This window comes from Polyodon spathula, chromosome 3, assembly GCF_017654505.1.
Source record: "Polyodon spathula isolate WHYD16114869_AA chromosome 3, ASM1765450v1, whole genome shotgun sequence".
Lineage (NCBI taxonomy): Eukaryota > Metazoa > Chordata > Actinopteri > Acipenseriformes > Polyodontidae > Polyodon > Polyodon spathula.
Window position 1 is genome coordinate 73,799,849 of NC_054536.1, and position 25,750 is coordinate 73,825,598.

The 25,750-nt window shown below is 36.0% G+C and overlaps 2 protein-coding genes across 7 annotated transcripts in view; one reads left to right on the plus strand and one right to left on the minus strand.

Moving 5' to 3' along the window:
- The window catches only part of LOC121313400 (extracellular sulfatase Sulf-1-like), an 89,557-nt gene extending 76,940 nt beyond the window's left edge, over positions 1-12,617 (plus strand). For 2 of the 5 annotated variants that reach the window (XM_041245890.1, XM_041245888.1), the window contains exons 15-19: positions 1,178-1,252; positions 1,625-1,797; positions 2,271-2,413; positions 2,719-2,842; positions 10,940-12,617. In XM_041245890.1, coding sequence (XP_041101824.1) covers positions 1,178-1,252; positions 1,625-1,797; positions 2,271-2,413; positions 2,719-2,842; positions 10,940-11,820 — 1,396 coding nt within the window. In that variant the 3' untranslated portion in view covers positions 11,821-12,617. Of the gene's footprint in view, positions 1-1,177; positions 1,253-1,624; positions 1,798-2,270; positions 2,414-2,718; positions 2,843-4,081; positions 4,116-8,175; positions 8,880-10,939 lie in introns of those variants that run through there. The other 3 variants (XM_041245892.1, XM_041245893.1, XM_041245891.1) reach the window with 3 other exon arrangements.
- Positions 12,618-18,025: 5,408 nt separating this feature from the next.
- The window catches only part of LOC121313401 (solute carrier organic anion transporter family member 5A1-like), a 46,577-nt gene continuing 38,852 nt past the window's right edge, over positions 18,026-25,750 (minus strand). The window contains exons 6-10 of one of the 2 annotated variants that reach the window (XM_041245895.1): positions 25,495-25,693; positions 24,149-24,308; positions 20,378-20,619; positions 19,558-19,622; positions 18,026-18,610 (exon numbers count right to left, since the gene is read on the minus strand). In XM_041245895.1, coding sequence (XP_041101829.1) covers positions 18,165-18,610; positions 19,558-19,622; positions 20,378-20,619; positions 24,149-24,308; positions 25,495-25,693 — 1,112 coding nt within the window. In that variant the 3' untranslated portion in view covers positions 18,026-18,164. Of the gene's footprint in view, positions 18,611-19,557; positions 19,623-20,377; positions 20,620-24,148; positions 24,357-25,494; positions 25,694-25,750 lie in introns of both variants that reach the window. The other variant, XM_041245894.1, reaches the window with a different exon arrangement.

Consider the following 25,750-nt stretch of genomic DNA (forward strand, 5'->3'; position numbering starts at 1 on the left):
TAAAATATAAAACCTAAAAGCAGCCACTGATAGTGCTAGTAGGGATGAACTTTTTATTGAATTGGAACCCTCCGGCCTGAAGTGAAATATAGAGACTGGTATTTAATTATGGTCAGAGATAATTATAGTCAGAAACCTTGAGACTCAATAGACAATCAGAAGGTTAGGCAGGTATGAGTCACAGACAGATGCTTGACCTTGAATGCATGAGCTCCCTTGCTGCATACATGAAAAATGCTTTCCTGTTAAAAATGTACTGATGGTACACATTTGCGTATTTAAAAACAATATGGAAGTCTGCATTTGTTTTTTATTGGTCCACATGCATACTTGCATACCAGTTTTGAGTACCCCTGATTACAGTGGTTATAATGATGCTTCTGTCATGGTGTAAGGATCAGTTTGAGCAGCCAGAACTGTATCTCTCACAGTAAATACATATTTTATAAAGTTATGAATGTTTTTTTTTTTTTTAAATGAAAATGCATGTATAGCATTAATTGCTCTTAAAACCAATGGACAGCACAGGAACTTACATAGAGTCAATGCAGTACACTTCAACAAAAGAACATTCTAATAATTCAAATATTTTAGCACAGAATATACTGCATTAATAAGTCATTTTATGCATTACTGTAGCACTAGTTATAACTTAAATTCACTTGAAATGGTGAGACAACCTCTCCTGAAAGGTTTTTGTTCCCAAGACAAAGCATTTTTGTGATTTTTAAACATTTTTTAATTTTAGGAAATACAATTCATGGATGTATAGCACAATTTTTAAATTAAATTTGGGATTAGGAAGATGTGGGAACAGTTTTAACACCATACTGGATACAACTAAATGCAGCAAAAATGTTTGAGTTAATAATACCAAATGACCAGGGATTAGGCATTTCATGTAATGTCTAACCAATATTTTCAGGCATTTCACGAAATGTCTGATTTCACAATATGCCTGTAACTTATATCATCTCATAGAAGTACATCTAATTCCCCAAAACTTAATTGAACACCCTAGCCCAATTAAAACACTTGCAGCCTGACTTGGTTGCTGTTGAGTCCATAGTTAACGTATACAGGACTGCGTTTTAATAAAGGAAAAACGTGAAGTACCCTGAGTTCAAATTGGAATAATAACCTGGGCTTTTTGTTTTATTTTACAAACAAACAACAGTTACTTTAACAAAGAAAAGTTGCAGAGAAACAAAGAAAAACTGAAAAATAGCAACCACCATCTCCATCCCTTTAAGTGAGTACAATATCTTCCTATTGGACTGATTTTAATTACTGTGTGGTAACCATTTTCAATGCATTTGTTCTACTGTTGGCTCTCCATCGGTACCTCAATGACAATACTACCCTGCTGGAGTACAGATTCATTCCATTAACATTTGTATCCCTAAACAAAAACTGTACAGGATGTGGCAAAGACAGAAACATCATCAGCTTATCATTGCCCCCTTCTCATGATATTATCATGCTGCTAATTGTATGTAGCAAGCTGACTTCATATTCCACAGGTGGATCTCATTTGATAACTCATCACAGTATATAAATTAGGCTTTCACTGACAATCAAAAGAGCTTAATCAAAACTAAAGCTGTCACTTTTGTTTTTTCAGGGAAGCATTACAAGAGGTTGATGGTAAAGTACAGAACTTTAATGAAAGTCGGAGAAAAAAAAAGGAGAGAAAGCAAAAGAAGCGCTTGAAGAAAGGGGATGACTGCAGTCTGCCAGGCCTCACCTGTTTTACACACGACAACGACCACTGGCAGACCGCACCCTTCTGGAACTGTAAGTGAAGTCCGGTAATCATCTGTGCACTGTACTGGACAACAGTTTTACAGATTTGTTCTTCTTTGCTAAAACATATGGCATCAAATTTGAGTTTGTTGAAAATGACTAAAAATAGAGGCCATGGCCATGGCCGTTGGCTTTATATGTTTGACTGAAATGAATGTACAACTGTTGACAGGACAACAGGGAAAAAAACAAAAAAAACAAAAAACAGATCTCAGTGGAAGTAATCAGTCTGCTATTTTTTCTTTTACCTGTTTGCCAATACCTACGTGCATGCAAGTGGAAAATGATATTTGCAGTGCAGTTTTATTCTTCTAAAAGATGATGTTCTAATAATGTTTGTCCTTTTTTTTCCATCAGAACTTGATCAACTGTTCAATTAAATATATGTTTGTGCTGTTTTAGGCACCATAAATCATCTGTCAAATACAATGAATTCACTGCCTCTTTTTAAACTCTAATTACAGTGGGGTCGTTCTGTGCCTGTACTAGTGCCAATAACAACACTTACTGGTGTTTACGAACAATTAACGACACACATAATATCCTCTTTTGTGAGTTTGCTACTGGCTTCTTGGAATATTTTGACATGAACAGTGATCCTTATCAGGTAAGAAGTATTCTGCTGAAGAGGGTAGGAGGGATTAAATAAGGGAATTCAGGCTTAACTAGTTTACACAAACAATAAACAGCACAAGGAATGCAGTAGTTTGCAATAGAAGGCTAATTAAGCAAGTAGTACAAATGATTTGATGAATAAGCTACAATCAAGGTCCAGCCTGAGAAAAAGACACACACCAGGTTTAAGGGACTCTGCTTAAGGAGTATCTACTGTACTGTATGTTGCTGCAAAAAAAGTTGCATTGCTCAAACTCACATCGCATAATACAGTTTTCATTTTTCTGATGCATCCAGCTGACAAATGCAGTGCACACTGTTGACAGAGAAGTCCTGAACGAGCTTCATCTACAGTTAATGGAGCTGAGAAGCTGCCAGGGTCATAGACAGTGTAACCCTAGGTCTAGGGGACTTGAAACAGGTAAATAACTGATACTTTCTGATTTATACTTCTGTTAAAGATCTATTGTTAACACAATAGGTACTGTAGACACATTGTTGGAAACTGGAGAATATATATAATATATATATATATATATATATATATATATATATATATATATATATATATATATATATATATATATATATATTATATATTTTTTTTTCTAATTATCCAATTAGAATGCTAAAGAAATCATATTTTTGGCTGAGAGTGGCTCACCTGGTAAAGGCACAGTCATGTTGTGTGCAGGTGAGTCATACAGCCAGGGGAGTGCAGGTTTGTCCTGGCTGTACGAATTATCTGGCCTTTGTTAGGGATTCCACATGGAGCGTTGCATTGGCGCTCCCGTGGGTTGAGGAGGTACAATCTCATCATCTCATCATCATGTTACAGCAGGCCCTACTGGCCAGGCACCTGCTGAGCTCAAGTGGACACTTGCAGGGCTGGCCGTTGACCTCCAGAGGCCAGTAGTTTGCCGACATTGGCTTTCAAGCTCCTTGCTCGTGGGTTAGGAACACCCACTGGCTTTTAGTTTTCCTGTGCTGTTGTGGAAATGGCTGCATTGAGGGAGTCTAATTGGACATTCCAAATTATGTTTTTGTTTGTCAACTTTTCAGCATTCTGATAGCAAGCCTAAGACAGAAACTTGTACATTCTGTGTGTAATTCTCTGTGGTCTTGCTTGCACGTGTGAATGGTATGCTGCTGGGCAGCATTTTCCCCAGGTAGCACAGTGCTGGGATTTGAAGCTTGGATCTCCTGGCTTCCAGTCCATGGCTCACTGCAATGCTTCATAGCTTAGCCATGATACATAGTATTGCAGTGTGCATTGTCTCATACCTGTTTACACATCTTCAAAGATTTAGGAATCTACACATTCCCTTTATCCTCAAAACAGTTTGTTTTAATGCCATTAACAGCTGCAATTTATAGCACAGCCTTGTGCCAAATCTTTAACATTTTACTCTAACTTACCTGGTGGTTAGTTAATATAAGTTTTATGTTTACTCATAGCGTTCTTGTTTGAGCTCTTTAAAATAATTCTTGATGGGACTGTGTCCCGCCCCTTCCCACTGCTCCCTAAAACCCCCTTTTATATTTTAACAAAAGTCTTTCTCTTTAGGAACTAGAAGCTGTGCATGAAGAACTACATTGTGAATGTTTTTATTTACTGATCTAAGCATTAACAAAAAATTACTCTTATTTTCCTAATCAGGAAATAAAGATGGAGGAAGCTATGACCCACACAGGTATCCGTACTTTTTGATTTCTTCAGTGGCTTCTTTCCAATAACTGCATGAGCCAGTCCATTCCAACTAATATTTCATGATGCATTCAGCTAAACTTTTGGTGCATGCCAATTTGTCCTGACTATATTTACTGCGAAGGTGAACAACTCTTCATTGATCATATTCCCCCTCCCACCCAATACATCACTTCATTCACCAGGCCAGTTATACAAAAAGTATTTCATAGAGGATAGACTATCAGTTTTGGTTTGCAATACTTCATAATTCATAATACTGTAGTAACCTCTGAAAAGAGAGATAATTTTCACAGTGCCTGTATTTTCTCTGTAGCAAGATAAAGTGTTGAAATTCACACTTAAAAATCTTATAATTAATAAAACTGCAATTACACTGACCAGTAAATGTAATACACCATGTAATTGTAATCTTTATAACACGAAAGGAAGAATCAATTAAAAGATTAAATAAAATAAAAGATGAAGAATAACATATTTTTAAAGGTCAGTATCAAGTGTCTCAGTGATGTTCCAGTAGGAAGTTCAGTGTGTGGATGGGTACTGTAATGGTAGGTACTAGGTAGGAGGGCTTCTTCAGCATACTTAATGTTTTGTTGTTGCGATTTATTCCAAATTTTACAGAAAAATTTAAGGATTTTTTTTTTTAACTGGATGTAGTTTTTTACTGATTTATACAGGATTTTTGTCTATTATTCAATATTTTCCCAGTACTATTTTCTAGGAAATACACAACATTTTGATTAAAATACTGTTTTATATTGACTCTGACATTGTAATTAGCAGCCCTACACTGTATCCTAGGATACTGCAGACATTTAGATGTCAGAGGATCAAATAACATTCAAACCTGGTTCTCTGTCACTTCACAAATGCATATGGCTCTAGTGCTTTCGTCTCAAACACTTACTTCCTTGGATATTGTTTCTACGCAGTTCTAAAAAATATGGCGCTCATTGTTTTCTGCATAGACTTTAAAAAAAAAAAACAATTAAAAATGTCTGACATCATCAAGACGTCAAGCACAGGTCTCTAGTCGTTTTTTTCTCCGGAAAAAGCAGAGAAAACCTTTCAATGGCTAAGAGAAGCCGAAAAAAAAGGGGGTGAGGGGAGGGGGGCGGTAGATCTGAACAATTCACAGAGGCCCTGCACCACAGACCTAACATAACACAGACATAAAAAAACAAGATAGCTGCTTCCACATCCAGCGCTCAAAGAATATCACAGACATTTGCATAGCTTTTTGAGATGAAATAATGACTTGGACAGCACTATTGAGGAGTTTGGTGATAAAACGAGTGATCAGGAGGGGATTTACCAGTATGCACTACTATGTAGAGATATGTGATAAATACAGCAAACAAGGGGTGGGGCAGGGCTGGAGATGCAGTACTGAGAGTCATGTTGAAATGCAGTGCCTTTTAAACCTGTTTTACTGTGGGGGAACAAAAAACACTTAAACAGCGAGTGTAAAATAAACAACACGTGTGAAAATAAATTGGACCTGACGCGCCTGACAAGCGCTGAATAAATGGACGGCTAAAAAGAGCATAGAATGAATTGAGTTTGTCAGAGCGCTGTGTTTTGCTGGGCAGCCACTGTTTATTGCAGAGGTATATACTGGTGACTGTGAGACAGTACTGTCATTCAGCTAAAACACTGCCAAAAGTCTGCAATCTAAATCATAAATATTTGACAGAAAATGGCGATGCTTTACTTGGTATGCTTATGGAGCGCATTGATGGAAATGCCCAGTGTGATTTTTGACGCTCGGGAGGCCACTTTAAGACAGAACCATAATTTTTTGACTTCCGTTGGCTTGTCCGTTTTTTTGTCAATTTTCTTTTTTTGGAGACACTTTGCTATCTGGCTGATGTCATGTTCTACCTTCTGTGAATACTATCTCCGACAGCACATCGATTCCCCAAACATTCGCAAAGTACCAGCTAGCTTGGAAAGATGTGGCTTTGTCTTGCACAGATTCTGCTTCATCATAAATGGGACATTAAACTTAATCAGAAACCAGAACTGCTACTCATCATATTCCACATGTAAAGTGTCACGGATTTTTCAGTAAAAATATATATATATATATATATATATATATATATATATATATATATATATATATATATATATATATATAAACCGATTTTATCCCTGTTTTAATATATGTAAAATAAACTCCGAAAAATTCCCAGAAATTGTTTTTTTAAAGATAAAAACCAAAAATGCAGAACACTATGCACACTGCATCTGCCTTTAGGGACCCATGAATCCCTGCAAATAGTTGCAGTGGTGGTACTGTATCTTATTTCTCCCACTACTATTAAACTGCAGTAGTCACCTGGACGATTTGCTGTAAGAGCTGTAGAGTTTTTCTGTAGTTAAATCACTTAGCTGCTCAGCAACCTTTCATCATTCCAATTGCCAAATCCTAATAATTTGAACATTGCTCTAGACATGACATGGACTTTTATTTTAAAGCACACATGTGATTCTGATTAAAAAAAAAAAAAGTCTATTTACTGGTCAATGTATAACAATATTAAAGCCATATATGGAGTTTTTCACACTCCCAAAACAGCGATAAAAAACTAACCAAAAAAAACAAAAAAAACAAAAAAACCATTTAGTTCCTAACTGTTTCTGACGACTGTATATATATATATATATATATATAGTATATAATATATATATATATATATAGTATATATATATATATATATCAGTAATGTTGTATGAAGGAAACTGTTGATTATTTTAAAAAATGGCAAACTTCCAATAAATTCTGAGGTAAAGCTATAGAAGTCAAGTAGACATATGTTTTAGCTGAAAGTTTTGCATACAGTCAAACCTGCGCTAAGAGACAACGCAAGGACAGTCTAATAGGGGCCTTTTAACACAGGCGGTCTCTTAAAAGAGGGCCCATAACTTATGCATTTTCTATTTGTCTCTGACATGCTTTCCTGTAATTATGTATGTCTTTCATACACTGTAAAAGCCAGAAGATTGCATTTAAAAACAAATTATTTTGTGAAAATAGATCTAGTGAATGCTTTACTGTCTCAGGTCATACAATGTTTTAAATCCTTTGCAAATTTCAATGCGTGTCTGCCTTTCAGGTGCGTGTTGATTCACTGCATCCTGAAACCAACACCAACACAAGCATAAGATCTTTTTCGATTACGGCTCACAGTGTTTTTATACTCTTACAAGTATGGCTTGAATTTGTCGGTGTTTATTTTCCTTTTAAGGTTTGCCTTTATGTCTTAAGACGCTACATCCTTTCTAATTATGAGAACATTCTGTTAAATTAGCGGGAAAGAACAACACAACACGAAACTGACACACTGGAAGCTGCCTAGTTCCCAGCCAAGTGTGAGAACGAAACGCAAGTTAAAGAAGCATCTGGGGGAAGTGATTAATGGCATTGTTTGCTCTTGTGTTTTGAATAATAAAGAAGGTGAAACAGAATTAGCAAGTCAATCAGGACATCAAGGTAAAAAGAAACGACTTTGTTTAGTAATTAACAGTTTAATTACGATATTGATTTAGCTCAAAACGCGGCCACGTTAACATAAATTAAAACCTAAAACTTCAAACCCTAGTTCCACGTTTTCTCTCTTCCTTTACAAGAGAGCGCTGTTGTTTTATTGATTACGGATAAAAGACAGGTAATATGGTTACCTTTTGAATTTAGGACGTACTATTTAAAACCATATTTTTCTTATAACAATAGCCCCGTGTAAGGGTGCTTAATACAGGTTCGAGTCTGTTGCTGGGTAAGAGAATTGTGGTCGCCGGTCACATTAATACAGTTAAATAAAAGCACAAATATCATTGTGAAGAATTGAAAGTGGTCACTTAGAGCAGATGGTCGCTAAATATGGTCTCATGAGCAGGTTTGACTGTACATTGTTTCGTACTTCTTAACCAAGAGCTTCAAATGAAGAGGATGTTTGGTTTCAGGCTGGTTGCAGGTTTCAGGCTGCTTAACTTTTTGTCTTTTTTGACCTTTTCTTTTTCTGACATCTGGTATCCAGGCTGCAGCACCATCGAAAGTGGGGAAAATTGTGGATACCAAGCTTTTCATCCTCCTGAGCTGCTTAGCCAACCCCCCCCCCCCCCCCTTCACAATAGCGTCTCAGTTGTGTTTCCTTACATGTACTTTTGTATGCTTACATGCCTCATTTTCATTTTTTGTCAGTTATACAGTCGTAAACAAATAAGACAAAAGTATTTGGGCAGATTAAAAAAAAAAAAAAGGAAAACCACATGATTTCTAATTCTTTAAATTAAAGCAGTGATTCAGCTTTATAATAAAAACGATTATCATACATAAAAATAACACGCAAAAAATAATTTCATACTTTGACAAAAGTATTTGGGCACCCTTGCATTAGTACTTTTCTGTGCCCACCCTTTGCTTCCTTTACAGCTTGCAGTCTTTTTTATATTTTGAAACCAGTTCCTGGCGTATACAGCTTTGAGTTTCCTATTTGCAATAGCAGCCTTCAAGTGAATCCCATAGATATTGTGGATTGAAGTCTGGGGACTGTGATGGCCAATCCATAATTGTAAACTTCCTTTTTTTCAGAAATTCCTTTGTAGACTTCATAGAATGCTTAGGGTCATTATCCTGTGCTAGAATACAAATTTCCATCCAAATATCCTTCTAACACTGGGTAACAAATGACAGTGCAAAATGTCTTGATATTTTGCAGCATTCCTTGATTCAAAGGTTGGCAGTGCCTGAGGAAGAAAAACAAGCCCATGCCATCATACAACCTCCACCATGTTTAACTCTGGGCATGAGGAACTTTTCTACATTTTTCTCCTCTCTTACTCCAAACATATTGTTGCTTTCTCAGTGAAAAAAGTTTTATTTTGGATTCGTCTGACCATAAAATTTGGTTGAAGAAATCATCAGGCGCCTTCAAGTATTCAATGGAAAATTCTAATTGTTTACTTTTGTGTATTGTGTTTAACAAAGATTTCAATCTTGGTTTTCGCCCATGGACATTTATCTTGTTAAGGTATTGGTGAATTGTTTGCTCGTGAATTTCTTGACCAATTCTTGTCAAATCTTTTGCAGTAATCTGAGGATTTTGCTGGGCTGCTCGAAAAATTCTTCTTCCAGATTTTGCAGAAATCTTTCTTGGTCTTCCATACCTGGAGCTAGCTGCAGTAGTTTCTGTTCTCCTGTGTTTGTCAATAATAGCCCACAAGTCTTTCTGCTGTTTCTCTGGTAGTTTCTCCTTTTTTGTTTAGTTGTATCACTGCCATTTTGAGATTGTTGCTCTACTCTTTAGTTTTCACAATTTTTTTTGCTTTTTTCAATCACAAATTTCCAATTTATTTTTCAGCACTTGATGATTTATTGATTATGTAATTATCATCAGGTGTTGGTTTTCAATCATGATAATTGTCAATAATTAGCAATGAATTGGTTTCATTTGAAATATGTTGGTTGCCCAAACACTTTTGTCAAAGTATGAAATTAGTTTTTGCATTTTATTTTTCATTTTGTGCATGTTATGTAGTAATTTGTTCTATTATTATAAAGATGAATCTTTAATTTATAGAACAATTATAAATTATAGAAATCACTTTTTGTGGGTTTTCTCTTTTTTTTTTTAACTGCTCAAATACTTTTTTTCTGCTACTGTAAATAGCAACTGCTGCAGATGGAAATGAGCCATAATAAAATATACATCTATTCCATTCAACACCATGGCAATCATTTCTCTTTTGTTAGGTGGATCATTTGGTATAATTAGTTTTAAATGATGAAAAGCACTAACCATTACCAGCAATAAAGGTGTTGTTTAACACAGGTTTGCTTTTATGCTATGGTAATGATTAGGCTTCCACACTTTATCACGTTGTATAGATTGTCGCATTCAGGATATCCTTATTCAGTACGTGTATACACAGTATATATATCTGAAGCAGTAACTGCAGTCTAGCTTTGTATTTTTATTTATTATTATTATTATTTTTGTTGTTGTCTTAGCTTACGTTATAATACATTAGTATATTCTTTTGGTCAACAGCCACTCTTCCTTACAGTATTTGAAGAAACTGATTTGTTGACAGTCCTTTTAAAAGCCCTGTCTTCTCATCTATGATATAAATTTATGAGCTGTGCAATTTCTCTAATTTAATTTTGCTTTTCAGATACACATTATATCTTGTTTGTTCATTTCCTATTTAAACATCATACACTTTCATACATCCCATCTGAATGGAAATGTATCTGAAGTAATTTAAGGTATACTGTAGATGTGGGAGTTTATTGAGAATTATTTTACTTTAGAAGAAAACAGACACGTTAATGATTTTATACTGGTTATAGCCTTACAACATAGAAAGATATATATTTTTAGAAAAAATAGATTCATTATTATATATATATATGATATATATATATATATATATTATATATATATATATATATATATTTTTATATATTATATAATTATTATATTATTATATATATATAATTCATATATATTATAAATTTCATATATATTACAAATTCATTCAGATGTGCATAATTGTTTTCTTTGTAATTTATGTAAGTTATGTATTGTTTTATTATTATTATTATTATTATTATTATTATTATTATTATTGAAGTGTGGGTCTGATGCCTAACAGATTGTGCTGCACTGGGATGTGGGAAGTCTAATCAAGTCAGCATATGCATGATTGCATGTTGTGTGATGTGTGATCAATGAAAGCCCAACGTGCAGTTCTAGGTATACATGTATACACCCACTTTTATTTGTGTTTTATCTGCAGAGAAGAGCAACTATGGAATGGATGGGAAGGCTAAACTGCCAAACTTTACTGAGGACATCAACTGGCAAGGACTGGAAGATTTGTACAGTGTGAATGAGACGTTGTTTGGGAACAGATACAATTATAGTCTTAGCCTGGATGACTGGACTAATTATTGGAAGGCTGTAGATAGTATGTTTGCACTGCTAAGAATATTTTATGAACAAAATGAAACAAATGAGTCTGATGCCCTTAATGAGGATGGGGCTTCATCTGACTTCTTCACAGGGTCCGGGTCGGGGGAAATGTCCCCTGTGGAAGACCAATCAAGCAGTACAGGGTCCGGGTCGGGGGAAATGCCCCCTACGGAAGACGAATCAAGCAGTGCAGTGACGTCCACGGGTAACATGCAGCCTGCTGTGCCCACACCGGACTCTGAAACTGTAAGATTCAGTACAGATTTTAAAACTGAATCCCATAATGACATACCTGAGAGAGTCCGTCCGGACTTGGAATACTGGAGGAGAGCTCAAAAGGATACGTGGGCCAGACAGATGGAAGAGGACTTGGACAATGACGGGTTCGTTTTCAGTGGAAACGATTTGACCGAGATGGAGACCAGACATGGCTTTGTCCTCCAGTCAGTCTCCCATCTTCAGCAGGAAGTTACCCGAAATGACGTTGAGGAGGAGGACATATTCAAAGGCCACGGTTACCTTCCAGTAGATCCAGACAGCCCCTTCTTTCACCAAACTGCGAATCTGACAACACAGATAGGAGCTACTGCTCCACATAAAGAAGCAACCACACAGAACGGGAGCAAAAATGATCCAACCGAACAACAAACCTCTGAAAACTTCAGCACAGAAGGCAGTGGCTTGTCTTCCCATACCTTCAAATAAATAAGTTTTAAAGTAGCACATTAAGACGACAGACTCCAGAAGGCATGAAGAGACAATGGGACATATGTCATTGCCAAATGGGTCTGATTATCTCAGAATCAAAAGTAGAGATTTCCAGGTTTAGAAATGGTGCATTGTATTTGTAATATTTTTATTTGTTCAATTTTTTATTTTAATTTTTTTTTTTTTTTTTTTTTTTACAGGTGCTAAAATATTTAGACCACAGTGCTAACTAACACGTATAGCCCAAACCAAATGTAGCTTTTCTTCAAATTTAAATTCCAAGCTGATTTACTGGATTAAGCAATTATTTGCAAGCACAGGTCTGTCATTAATGTCTGTTTCACCAACTTGATTTGTTTGATTCATTCAGTTAGTGAATCAATTCAACAAATTTGTTTGTTTGATTCACTGATTCACTAACGTGAAATAAATACATCTTGCTGAATTACTTGGTTATGAAAATGTGTTTGAACGGAAAAATTCCTGAAATGATAATTGATTGTCTAGGAAGGGTGTCAAACTCATCTGGCAGCAAGGGCCATTTAAGTGAATACTTGTTCACTTGATGGACCGCACCGTAAAAAAAAAAAAAAAAAAAAAAAAAAAAAAAGTTATGCATCGTAATGTACCTGAAAATGTCTATAGAAATTGTATGGAGGCCAATATACTCAAATATACTACTTTACAAAAAACACATTACCCCCACTGCACGATTCCGTGTCATCAATAAGTATGCAGGCACGGTTTCAATCACTTATTCAACATATTACTTAATGTATTTTATAGTACAAAAATAGGCAGATGTAACTAGAAGCAGCTTTCCTAGAACACTGACAACAAAACTCAATATCACAAATGTAATATAATGGAGGAAATAAGAGTTTGTCAGTATATAACACTGAGTCTTAATATTATTCCATAATATAACATTTTGAACAGCACTGAAGAAGAAAAAAAAAAAAAAAAGTTGTTGGCAAGCTGTGAAAATGCAATTTCGTAAACAGTACCTCTATTAAATGTACCTTTTTATGACTTCTGTCCAGACACTTAGCCCTTCTTTTCTGACACACTTAATAACAATGCTTATTAAGTGTTCTAATTCTGCAACTTTTCCACATAATGCCTGTTGATCCAGAATCCAGTGTAGAAAATGGATACTTCTGCATTTCTTTAATTTTTTTTTTTCAGCACTGCTAACCAGTCCACTGTTTTGCCCAGTCATATATGGTGCACCATCTGTTGTAATCCCAGTTAGTTTATTCCAAGGTAATTCTGCATTTAGGCTGCTTTACCCCTTTTTAATTAATAACTGTGGCCTTTTATTGCTGTTTGTGTAAAAAAAAAAACCTCCCAATTAATGACACACATATATTGCTTGAAAAGACATTTTAAAAAGGCAACATATTGATGTACTTCAAGGTGATCTGTGTAAATAACATGTTATCAAATAGAAATTGAATTGTTATCCTCCTAAATATTGCAGATTTTTGTGAACTACATAAAAGTTATGTAACAATTCTGGCTTCAGGAAAGTCAAGAAGCATTGTTTTTAGAAATAAAATAAACATTTTTATGTTTAACAAATTGGGATGCTGTGACCAACTTCAAGCCTCATTTCAATAACAGAAAGTAAATGTTTGCATCACATTTCATAAATGCATTGATTTTTTTTGGTTTGTTTATCATGCAATCTGCAAAATGTACCTTGGACTGAAAATAACAGCCAGCGGTCACCATGCTTTTCAGTCTTCGAGGTTGAGACATACAGTGTCTAATGACTTACAGCAGTTATGTGAGCTCTCATTTTCATAGACAATTGTTTTAAGAAGTAGTTTCACATGCTGTAAATATAAGTCAAAGTGGCCAACTGGAGCTTCACTTGCAGAACTACTGTTGGTTATAACAATGGAGTTGACAAAGCAAGTGCTAGGCAGTCCAGAGGGTAAGCTTTGTTTTTATTCATTAAACCACAAATTAACACACAAGGTACTGCAAAATATAATAAAAATGGTTAATCCATAATGTAAAAACGCAACATTGAAAACAGAACAATTGTGTATGACCTTTTACAGTAGTTTATGGAGAATTGTAAAAAGATTATTGCAGTTTTACTAGATTCAACTACAGTTTAGTGCACCATTTGGAACACTGAAACTTTCTGATGCAGTCCTTTCCTCTTGTGACACATTATCCGTTGAGTCTATTTGATGTGAGCGGTGTATTTTAGAGACGAGTCCAGGGTTCGGAACCTGCCTGCCAGTAGAATTTGATGGATGAGATATACAGTACAGCAGAACCCTGACCACCTGGATACATTTAATATGTAAGGCATGAGTATATGGTGTTTTTCTGTGATTTAGAAACTTGATTTAAATAACTAATATATGGATTGTTCAGCAACTGACCTCAAGGAACAGAAATGTGCATTTTTTTTTGGTTTGGTTTGTTTATTAAGATGGGAGGTTAAATTCATCCACACTTCATTTAGTATTAGAATATATTCATAGTAAATAAGGACTGGAGAGGAGGGCTATAGTGGAAAATTAGTGACTCGAGGGAAGACTATTGTTGCTGACGGGGCTATAATTGAGGTAAGAATTTAATTTTCCGCTATGAGATGAGTCTGCAGTATATATTTAATATATGAAATCAAAATAATAGGCAAAGTTGGCTAGTAAATATGACTTTATATACTGTAAAACATGCATAAGTAACAGAACTCACACATTTACAGTATTTATAAGTGTATTTTTAGCTGAATGTCCTTGTTAAAACGGTTGAAAGAACAGCAGTGATGAATCGACTACAGTATACAGTACTGTACAAATGACTTTTTAATAGTTTTTATCCCTTCGGTAACAGTAATAATTGTTGAGTTACGAGTAAAGCGTGGTGCCAAATAAAAAATTTAAAAGAGGCAGGCATCTCTATTTATCTATATCTATATATATATATTATACACATATATATATATATATATATATATATATATATATATATATGTCTCTTTACAAGTGAACATATCTTTTTGTATATAAAACTTGTTCCTTTATTTTCAAACTACATAACCGAAATGGGCAGTCTTACTCATTTTTTTTATTTGTTTGTTTGTTTTTTTTTTTTTTTCGGGGGGGGGGGGGGGGTTCCAAGGAAGAGAAAATACAACATTGCTTTTCCATTTTTTTTTTTTATTGACAAATAATCGTCAAAGTATTTGTATACAGTTGCTCACAAAACAATCATAATTACTTTGTTCCTGTTGAGCAAAAAGGGCTCAGCAGCCTTTAAAAGTTCAAATACAATATTGATAATAATAATAATAATAATAATAATAATAATAATAATAATAATAATAATAAATTAACCTAGAATACTTGAAAGAATTAACACTAAAAACATCAAGGCAATTTCCCTTTCTTTTGCATCACAAATACACCACATACACATACAATACTAATGATGAAATCACAATTTAAGAGACAGGGACACTCACAGGTTGTTGTTGCTCACTGCATGCTCTGGGAAGGAGCTGCTTTCACTTACATGGTAGAGGTATATGGTTGTTTAACTATACACACACACACACACACACACACACACACACACACACACACACTGTACTACTTCAATTTGGCGCTGCAGCGTTTATTTTAAATTGATCAAAATGGCTGTATATAGCAGCCTGTGTGGCTAACCTACTTTTTCTACAGTACATGTATCAGTGACAGTTACCAAGTGCCTATTAGGTGGGAGTTGGAAGGTCAGGGGAGTAATGTACCAACGAATCGAGTGTGTATTGGATGTTAAGAGGCGGGACAATGCTGGCGTGGCAGTTAAATCCAAAAGTGTGACGTAGATGTTTTTCTACACCGAGTGACCTCAGAAAATCAGCTTGATTTCTGTAAAAACTACATTATATCCTACAAGGTTTATTTTTATTTTTTTCTCCCTGTAACTTGCTTGTTTGTAATTTCTCTGCATGAGAAACCAAAACTAAATCTTCTCATAGATAGTAAGCACATTGTTTTTATTTGTACAGGAATTACAATTGAACTAGAAACAAAACAACAAAATCACCTGTAAGAACTTCAGAAGGACTGCTGTACAGTACATGTTTTCTTTCAGAACTGTACTACCACAAAATAATGTGTATGTGTACATTAGTTTGTAATTTACATGCTAGATTGAGGCTTCCATCTCTTCGGGGGCGTTACATGTACATAGCCAGTGGCCAGTCTTGTGCATTTATTTGTTTACCGTGTGTTTTTTTTCAGTAGGGGCAGAAATAACTACCTTAATGTTTCTTTATTGATAGCGGCGTTTATTCCACGGCGGCATCTATTATGAAGTTGATATATGACTGCAGCGTCAATACGAAGGCGGCGCCATATTGAAGTAATACAGTATTTTATAAAATATGTAACTTTTTAAATTTGTTCCAAATCCTCACTATACATGGATATCAAAGTTAAAAAAAAAGCAAAAATGTTTTCAGAACCTTTTCTATTCTGTAAAAGGAGTTTTTCTTCACTTACTAATATTTGTTTAAAAATATGAGGGGTCCCTGCTAGAATTTAATTACCCTTTAAGATAAAATAGTTATTTCAGTGGGATGTTTAATTTGATCACAGACCCTCCCAGCTCCCCAAATTACTTTCTATATTACATTTTTAATAGTTTCTCTGTTAAACTTGCAAGGATTTGTTGTTGTTGTTTTTCTGCTGAGCTTCCAATCTTTAAAATAATATGAATACTAATGATCACTATTTACTGCACATGCACAGTAATGGACATACTACACCCTACCATGAAGTGAATTAATTAGCTAGATCTTTTGACAATGGAAACACTGTAATAATCTGAAAAGTCTAAAGACTGCTAAATAGTCTAGTACTGTTAACTACTCATGCTCTGCATTTTGGAGACTACTGCCTGAAATAGCAAGAGCATGTTATGTTGACTGTATTTGCTGGAGATGCTGCTGCTTATAGTTTTAATTACTGTTTTTTTTTTTTTTTTTTTAAATAAATACTGCTTTAAGATAACAGTGTGAAAACAATATACAAGAGCAATCTTAAAAATATATTGTTGATGCTTTGTTTGTTTTTGGAACAGTTCGGGCTTCACAATGCACTTTGAAGGGATCACCTGCGTAGGTAGAACCGAACCTAGTCGTACAGTAAAAAGCAGCAATTTATAAAGGACTGCATTCCTCCTGATTTACTCCCATATCACTGCAGCCACTGTACAACACACCATTACCATACTGTTCTCTTATCCACAGCAGTGTAAAGTGGAGAAAAATGTAGACACGAAGGAAAGAAAACAGAGCTTCTGACTATTTACCTTTCTTTGTTTTGGAACAAGCAACTTCAACCTTCCTTCATGTTTTCTGGATACAGTACTGTACATTTGAGTTGGATACAGAGGAAGTATACTTTTAAGATCCCTGGCCCTGTTGTACCTCTGACTAGTGTTGCATTTCATGTAGTACAGAGGTTGAGGCACTATTAGAATGCATGTCCACATTGAGTTGGCATATTTTAGTTCCCTGAATGAAAGTGCTAGTCTTGCCAAATTACTGAAACACTCCAGATGTTGTGAAAGTAAAAATGGATGTTGCACTGGAGGACTAGCAAAATGTTTTTAAAATATATAAAGCTACATATATTAACTAGAAATGAAAAAGCACTTGACATTGTGTTTTTAAAATGTGTATGTTACAGATACAAGCTTATTCTATTAACTGTGACGCACTGTACTACTACTTGCTAATATATTTTTTTCTACTTGTGTTTGATATATACTAGTTTTCATAAAATGCAAGAGCTTGCATAGTATATTATACCATGTGTGCTTGTTTATAATAGCCCAGTATATTGGATAACTTCTGATATGTGCCAAAACTATGGCTGGAAAAAAAAAACTAAACTGTAATCTGTATAATTTCATCCACATAGCACCACATGTTGTTAACACTAAATACATTTGAATTAAACATGTATTCTTCTGCTATAGATGGTTATTTGATATAAATACAGTTAGCTTAGCTTAGCTTTTTTATCTTCTTACTTAACCTAATTTTTCATTTTAGAGCAAAAAAAGCTACACATTTCTTAAGGAAACATCCTCTGTTGTCACTTTGAGGTAACCAGCCCTCAATCTGTGCTGAGTGTCAGTGTGTGGCTGCTAGTCTTAAAAAAAGACTGGTGGTCAGCATACAACTTGTTTAAATGAAAGAAAAAAGGAAGGCACAGGTTTTCAAACTGGAAATATTTTGTGGGAGCCATAGTAAACTTAAAACACAAACTGAATTGTCGGTGAAGCAGAAGAGATTTGCGCTAGATCTTAGCAGTGTCTTCTTCCAGTGCCCTTTCAGATCTGTTTATTGCTTCCAGTGAATGGCCAGGGTGGCTCTGGCTGCCGCCCCCTCTCTTCAGTGTCATTTCTTCAGTATGTTCAGCCCTGCTGAAGGTAGGGCAGGATCGAGCCCGTGCACAGCTTTGCTGGGCCCCTGCTTTTCCCACTATCTCGCTGACTGTGCTTACCGGCGAGGCTCTCTGTATCCATCTCTGGAGTCTATCTTCTTTGTATTTAATGGAGTACCACGTCAAGAAGATGAAGATGAAGGCCACACACTTGAGGCTGGCTGCTAGCCCGAAGTAGACAAAACGCAAGGAAGTGACGTCATATTCCCAGCAGGAGCCGTGGACGCCACAGTCTTGTTGCCAGAGCATGCAGGTGGTGTCAATGACCGCGCCGAAATAGATCGGTGTGGGAATGTAGGCTGCACACAATGAACAGGGCCATATTTCAGTATGTAAGACTTAAATACAACCACAAGATTTTCAAAGAGTTCAGTATATCAGTATATTATATATATATATATATATATAATATATTTATATATATTATGTATATATTAGTATATGATAATTTAAATACATAGCATTTTGATCCATTCCTGGTTTCACAATGCCTGTAATAAGACAGACCTGAGCTTGATACCTACACACTGTGCTAATCAAGCTTGTATTAAAATGTGGAATCAGTCAAACTGCTCTGCAATACGTCTTATTTCTTTCCCTGCACACATTTAATTTTGTATTTTTCTATATATCAAATTTATGTTCTAACTATACCCATCATCCCAGTCTGTTCAGTTGACTGTGTAATACAACAGCCAACCACTAGATGGAGTAAGTTAATAAAATATTTGGTACAAATTACTGTATGTGATAAAGATGTGTATTAAGTTCACAATAAAAGATTTGGTAAAAAATACTGTATGTGATAAATGATTATACCTGGACTAATTTCTGTTGAAATATTAGCTGAATCCAACAGACAATAACTAGTAATTGTTAAAAACAAATTCACTGGATCAAACAGAAATAAAACACAGGCTTTGCTGTAAAAAAAAAAAGTATAACAATTCGTGTTCTGTATATATAGTGCTGTATACAGAGTACTGTATTGTGCATTATATTTTATCCCTTTGCAGGGGTACCACTCCACTCAGACTACAAAATACATGACTTCAAAGGGCTATACTAATAAAGCAATGGCTTGAAGTGCACTGCAGGAAGTAGGCATTTACGCAGCTACTCAGATGCTCAGTTAGTCCTAACAGTTAGATTAACAGACACTGCTTAAAAAATGCATTTTAATAAGTGTCATTTACAATCATATATAAAATACGATATTAACCATTGTGGGCTACATTTAACTTACCAAGAGTTCGCAGAAGAACAAACTGCATTCCTAGTGCAAACGGTCTCTCTTGTTCATCCACTGACCTGCACAGAAAAGAAGAAAGAAACTGCTGTTTAGTAATGCCTCCTTGTGCAACCTAACAGCATCATATTACAAGCAAGATTTTGTATAGGTAGATTACAAACAACAAGCTAGAAATATATATTTTCAACAAAATGTGTTTTCCATATTTGCATTATTTTAAACCGCAATATGAAGAATGCTGCTTTTGCTCCTTTATTTTTGACAAAAGGTTTTGTATATGATGTTGAAAATGGCAGTGTCAGCAGTAATGGATGTTCCATGGGGAATTCCTTTTCATCTATCAACAAGAACAATATTCAGTTTGAATATTTCCTGCACGGACACATCTGACTCAACACGCAAGCAGCACCCGTAATAAACTTTCAAGTATTAACAATACCAGCAATGTACATATTTTTATGGGGCTTGGGGAAATAAACTGCAGCATAATGTTTACAACACACGATCGTACTTATCTCAAAGAGTTCTAATTTATTACAAAAGGTGCAGTCTTTTCCAAATAACAGAAAGAGAAAGGCTAAACATGTGCAGAACACTATTTCTGCAGGAACTAGGAATCATTTAAAAGTACTCAGAGCCACTGATCAGTTGACAGACATGCTCCTAATTGCGATTCCTACATCAAAACTTTTTCATGCTTCTTTTTGTCGTCAAAAATAGAAATAGTGACATTAATCTGCTTAAATGATACACACGTCATTATCTAAGCACCTCTAAAAGCCAGCAATTTTTAAAGCAGGAGTTAGACACGTACCTGAGTGTTACAATTAGTGCTGATGGCTGTGCACAGGCGGTAATGAGGGTGACGATGAACAGAAATATGAGGAAAGGTATGAGGGTATTGCAGGTGCGGTTGCACTTGCCAGATACAGCATAGCCATTCTCATTCAGATAGGTTTTCACTATAACCAATCTCAATTGGCTCCTCTGCCCATCTGTAGGAGGTGTAATCACCTGCCTACTCTGCACACAAGCGCAGTCTGTGTAGTTCCTTATCTGGAAAACAAGAGTCAAAAACAACATTAGGACTTCTGTACTTGAACACGCTACTATTTAAAAACAATACCCACAGGTAATTTTTCCATTGTCTGCTTCTACATCACAATTTTTAAATTAGCTTTTATTGCGCATATACACTACCGGTCAAAAGCTATAAAACACCTCCATTTTTCCAGTTTTTACTGAAATTTACGCAGTTTAATGTCTCAATGTACTCTGAAATTAATGCATAGAACAAATAAACAATTGGAGATAAAAAAAAGAAATCATGGAATCGTTTTGTTTAACAAAATTTAATCTAAATTTTTGACTCAAAGTAGCCACCTTTTGCAGATATAACAGCCGAATACACTCATTCTTTCTACAATGGAAATCAAATATTGTTCAGAAAGTTCTTTCCAACACCGTTGCAGAAGTTCCCACAAATGTGTTGCACTTGTAGGTTGCTTTGCTTTCATCGTTCTGTCCAGTTCATCCCAAACCAGCTTGATGGGGTTTAAGTCTGGAGACTGTGCTGGCCATTCCATGATTTGAAGCCTACCGTCTTGTTCTTTTCTTCTAAGGTAGTTCTGACATAGCCTGGAGGTATGTTTTGGGTCATTATCTTGCTGTAGGATGAACCCCTGGCCAACTAGGCATATACCAGAGGGTATTGCATGGCACTGCAAAATGCTGTGGTAGCCGTTTTGGTTCACGGTGCCACTCACTCTGTGCAAGTTGCCGACTCTGGATCCAGCAAGAGCCCCAGACCATCACGCTTCTTCCTCCATGTTTGACAGTTGGTATCACACACAGAGGAATCATCCTTTTGCCTGCTCGACGGCGTACAAAAACCCTGTGTGATGAACCAAAGATTTCAAATTTTGATTCATCGGTCCATAAGACCGTCTTCCAGTCTTCAGTAGTCAACTGGTGGTGCTTCATGGCCCAGGCAAGCCTCTTTTTCTTATTTTGCCATCTTAGCAATGGCTTTCTTACTGCCACTCGACCTGTCAGACCTGCAGCTCGAAGTCTTCTCTTCACAGTTGAAACTGAGACTTGCTTACTTCGACCAGTGTTAAGCTGTGCTTGAAGCTGTTGTCCTGTGAGCCACCTATCACGTAAGCTGTTGACTCTCAGAAACTTGTCTTCTGATTCTGTTGTGGCTTTGGTCTGCCAGACCTCTTCCTGTCAAGAGTTTCCTCCAGTTTCCAAGTGCCTTTTGATGGTGTAGGAAACTCTACTCACTGACACCTTGGCTTTCTTTGCAATTTCTCTAAAGGAAAGACCTACACTTTTAAGGGTTATAACGGTCTGTCTGTCTTCCTTTGTTAATTGCCTTTTTCTCGCCATTATGATAGCAATATACTACTTCCTGCAGTACAATACTGTCCAAATAATGCTTAAGAGGGTGTAGTAACACAGTCTGTTCCAACACTGCTTTTATACAGACAGAGGGTTTGTAAGTAATCAGCAAAAGTTGGGACACCTGTAGGAATTGTTAGCATCAACTTTCATATTACTTCCTTTGCTGCAGAAAAGCTGTAAGTTGTTAACCCATTACTTGTTCCCTGAAAAAGGCCTTTTTGTATAACTCTGAAATGTACATTATTTTTCAGTTTTTGGTAACCTAAACTTTTTTTTTTAACCTCTGCCAGTTTACCGCTTACCTTTGTACCATTTCAGGTTATTCACTGGACTTGAACTGCTTAAATTTCAATAAAAACTGGAAAAATGGGGGTGTTCTAAAACTTCTGAACGGTAGTGTGTGTGTGTGTGTGTGTGTGTGTGTGTGTGTGTGTGTGTGTGTGTGTGTGTGTGTGTGTGTGTGTGTGTGTGTGTGTGTGTGTGTGTGTGTGTGTGTGTGTGTGTGTGTGTGTGTGTGTGTGTGTGTGTGTGTGTGTGTGTGTGTGTGTGTGTGTGTGTGTGTGTGTGTGTGTGTGTGTGTGTGTATATATATATATATATATATACACACAATAGATCATGGTGCCGCAGTGACACATTATACTATACTGTGCCTTACATATTACTACAGACACTTAACAGAAATATTTTAACTGTTTTTTACAGAAAACATTTTGCAGTGTAAACATGGCTGCAAGTAAACCATATAGCCTACCTTCTCGTTTTATTTTCTGTTGGTATGAGTCAGACTTTTTGCAAAAGCAATTAGAGACTTCAGAATTTGAATTATTGTAGTCTACAGCACTGGATTCACCATCACCATCAGTATTTTTGAAAGCTTCTGGCCCTTATCCAACCGATCACAGTGTTTAAACTCTGTAGAGTACCAGTTTATATGCCCACTTAATCATTCTACTTAATTTTAGTGATTTAGTAGGCTACTTTTATCTAATCTTCTGTTTATTTTTGTCCTTTCTTTGAGGTCAGTACAGCATCCATTTTTATGCAGTGTATATCTTTGGAACATGCAATTCACAGTGACTAGCGTCACAATGAATTTGATATTGCTGGGAGACACATGTTGTGTCCAACATGTCCATATATATGGCACAATGGTGTCTGTATTAGTGAGGGACTACTGTAATCAAATTGGCTGTTTGCATTCATAATCTGTTTAGAACTGCTGTATCAGGCACACAATGTAAGGATTAGGATAGCTATAGTTCCCCATGCACTGTCCAATTTTCACTGTCCTTTGTTTCAACTCCAAGCACGTTATCAGTGTCAGAAAAGGGATGGCTGCTAGAACGTGCCCACGGTCCAGAATAAATGTTCTATAAGGAAGCAGCAAGCTCATCTATTATTGACATTTCAAAATTGCCACTCAGTTACAATCTTTTACTAGGCAAAGCACCAACAATGTCATTACAACAGAAATGCAACCCTGTGGGACACGAGCCTTATTTGGTTTCGCTACCTCAGCATATTAAAGCAAGGAATAAGAACTGGGCTGTTTAGACTGAGCACTGAGGTCATCTTCTCAAATGGGAACTGATTTAAGATGCAAATCATCTTAAACCAGCATTTTTTGGTTTGTGCAGTTTAATAAACGTTTTTTTTTTTTTTTTTTTTTTTTTTAAAACAGAGAGTGAATAACCACTACTGAAACTGAGTTAAATTGATTATTTATAACACCTACATTTCATAATATTTCAGTTCTTACCTGCAGCTATAGCAACTGCGTCCATGTAAATGGAAAATATCTGTATCAAATTAGCAGTTGCAGAGGGGGCGAAATTACAGCTACACACCCAAAGCAGTCACTTTTCAAACCACCTCACTTCAGAAATGTATTAGTCCTATGCCATCCTATAGAAAAAAAAAAAAAAAACCTCTCTTATTGAATTATGAATTTACGGCCATTAGTTTAAAGTGTTACCACATGGATGTGTCTGAAAATGGGGTGTTTATTCGTTCGGAGATACTAAAATATTTAGTTAATAATATTTAGTGAATGTGGTAAAATGGGCATTACATTATCCAGCGCCCAGCACTGTGCCTTCCTAGACATTACTCTCAGGAGCATAAAGAATACCTTTTAGACAATGTTCATGAACACAAATACAGAGCTGATACTCACTCCCGTGCTATCGTTTCCCACACTGGTGCAGCCGGCCAGACAAGGGTTGAAGTAGGTGATGCCGTCTGATCCACAGACAGGTGCATACTCGTGTATTTTGCATCCGCAGTTCACATTGCAGCTGCCCGTCAGATTCCTGTGTGCCATGGTTAGAGTGGGACTGGAAACAAACACAAAGAGGGTGGCTAAATAAACAGCCTCTTCGTTTCTGTGGGAAATTAGATGACACATTAGACAAGCCTCTGCTCTTTCAAACAATCACTACATTAACTGCTTGAACTAGTCGCAGTCATATTTCTGGACAGAAAGTTATAAAATCGACACAATCTTACTCCTCTGGTCTTGTGACTGTATGTGGCTCATTCTCAGTGAAAAAGACAGTAGGACAGCCTGTCACACCTAGAGCTAATGAACAATAAAGGTTATATTCTTTTTTTTTTCTGTTAGACACATAACTATGACTACCTAAAAACAACATCATAAATGTCATTCTTTGCTGCTATCTGACAGAAAAATGACCCCATGTTTATGTTAAAATAGCCTTGTGAAACATACATGGAAGGCTACATAAAGTCTGATGCCAAACTTCACACAAATAGATCTTCATGATCCCAATACCCACAAGCACTAGTGCTAAGGAATGTCTGTACCAAACTATCAACCGAATTAGCAGTTTTCAAGATATAGATCAAAATTGGTCACATATCACTTAATTAATTAATTAACGTGACAAATTAGTTCAATTGGGAGAGGGTTATAGAATAAATCCCACAGGGTTGACTGTTGGAGTTTAAAAGCATGTCTATGTAGTTGCACACTGCAAATCACTTGTGAAGCAGTGGCCCTTCATATATATATCTATCTATCTCTTGGAAAGTCAGGCAAGATCAGGCTGATCCATATCCGCTTTGCTAATAATTATAATTATTTGAAATAAAAGCACCCCTTAAGTGTGTATATCTAATATGGTAGGACTAGCACCCGACAATCAAGTTCTACTTTCATTTCTCTATAAAAATGTCAGATCTGTTGTCAGCGCATTGTGAGTGAAACCGAATTGCAACAAAGAAAAGCAAACTTTTAGATATTACAGAATACATTCAACTAGGAATTAAAATGTGAGTGACAGCCTATGATTTATACATACGTGCTACATATCACAGGTGATCTTTTTATTCAACACCTAAATAAACCATAGGCTGTATCTGATCCTGTGCAACTAAAGTGTAATAGCTTGTTTATTCTCCATGTAAAATGTACAGACATCCTACCATGTAAACATGGATGAGAGATCTTAAGTCCAATTATGAATGATGTAAGAAGTACTGAGGAGAGAGAAGCATTACCCTGTGGTATATGGTATATTGATGCCTCCGAGGTTAATGCTTTCACAACCAACGATGAAGAGTGTGGAGAAACACAGCAAAGACACGCCACTGCAGATCATGGCCAGCTTAGCAGACTCTCTAGCACCCAGTTTCAGCTTTTTGATAATGTAGCCTCCAAGGACAATGCCTACACCAGCACTGGGCACTATAACCACCCCTATAAAACAGAAACACAGTAAGAATCACGTAGTTCTCTGTGTTTAGTGTAACAGGT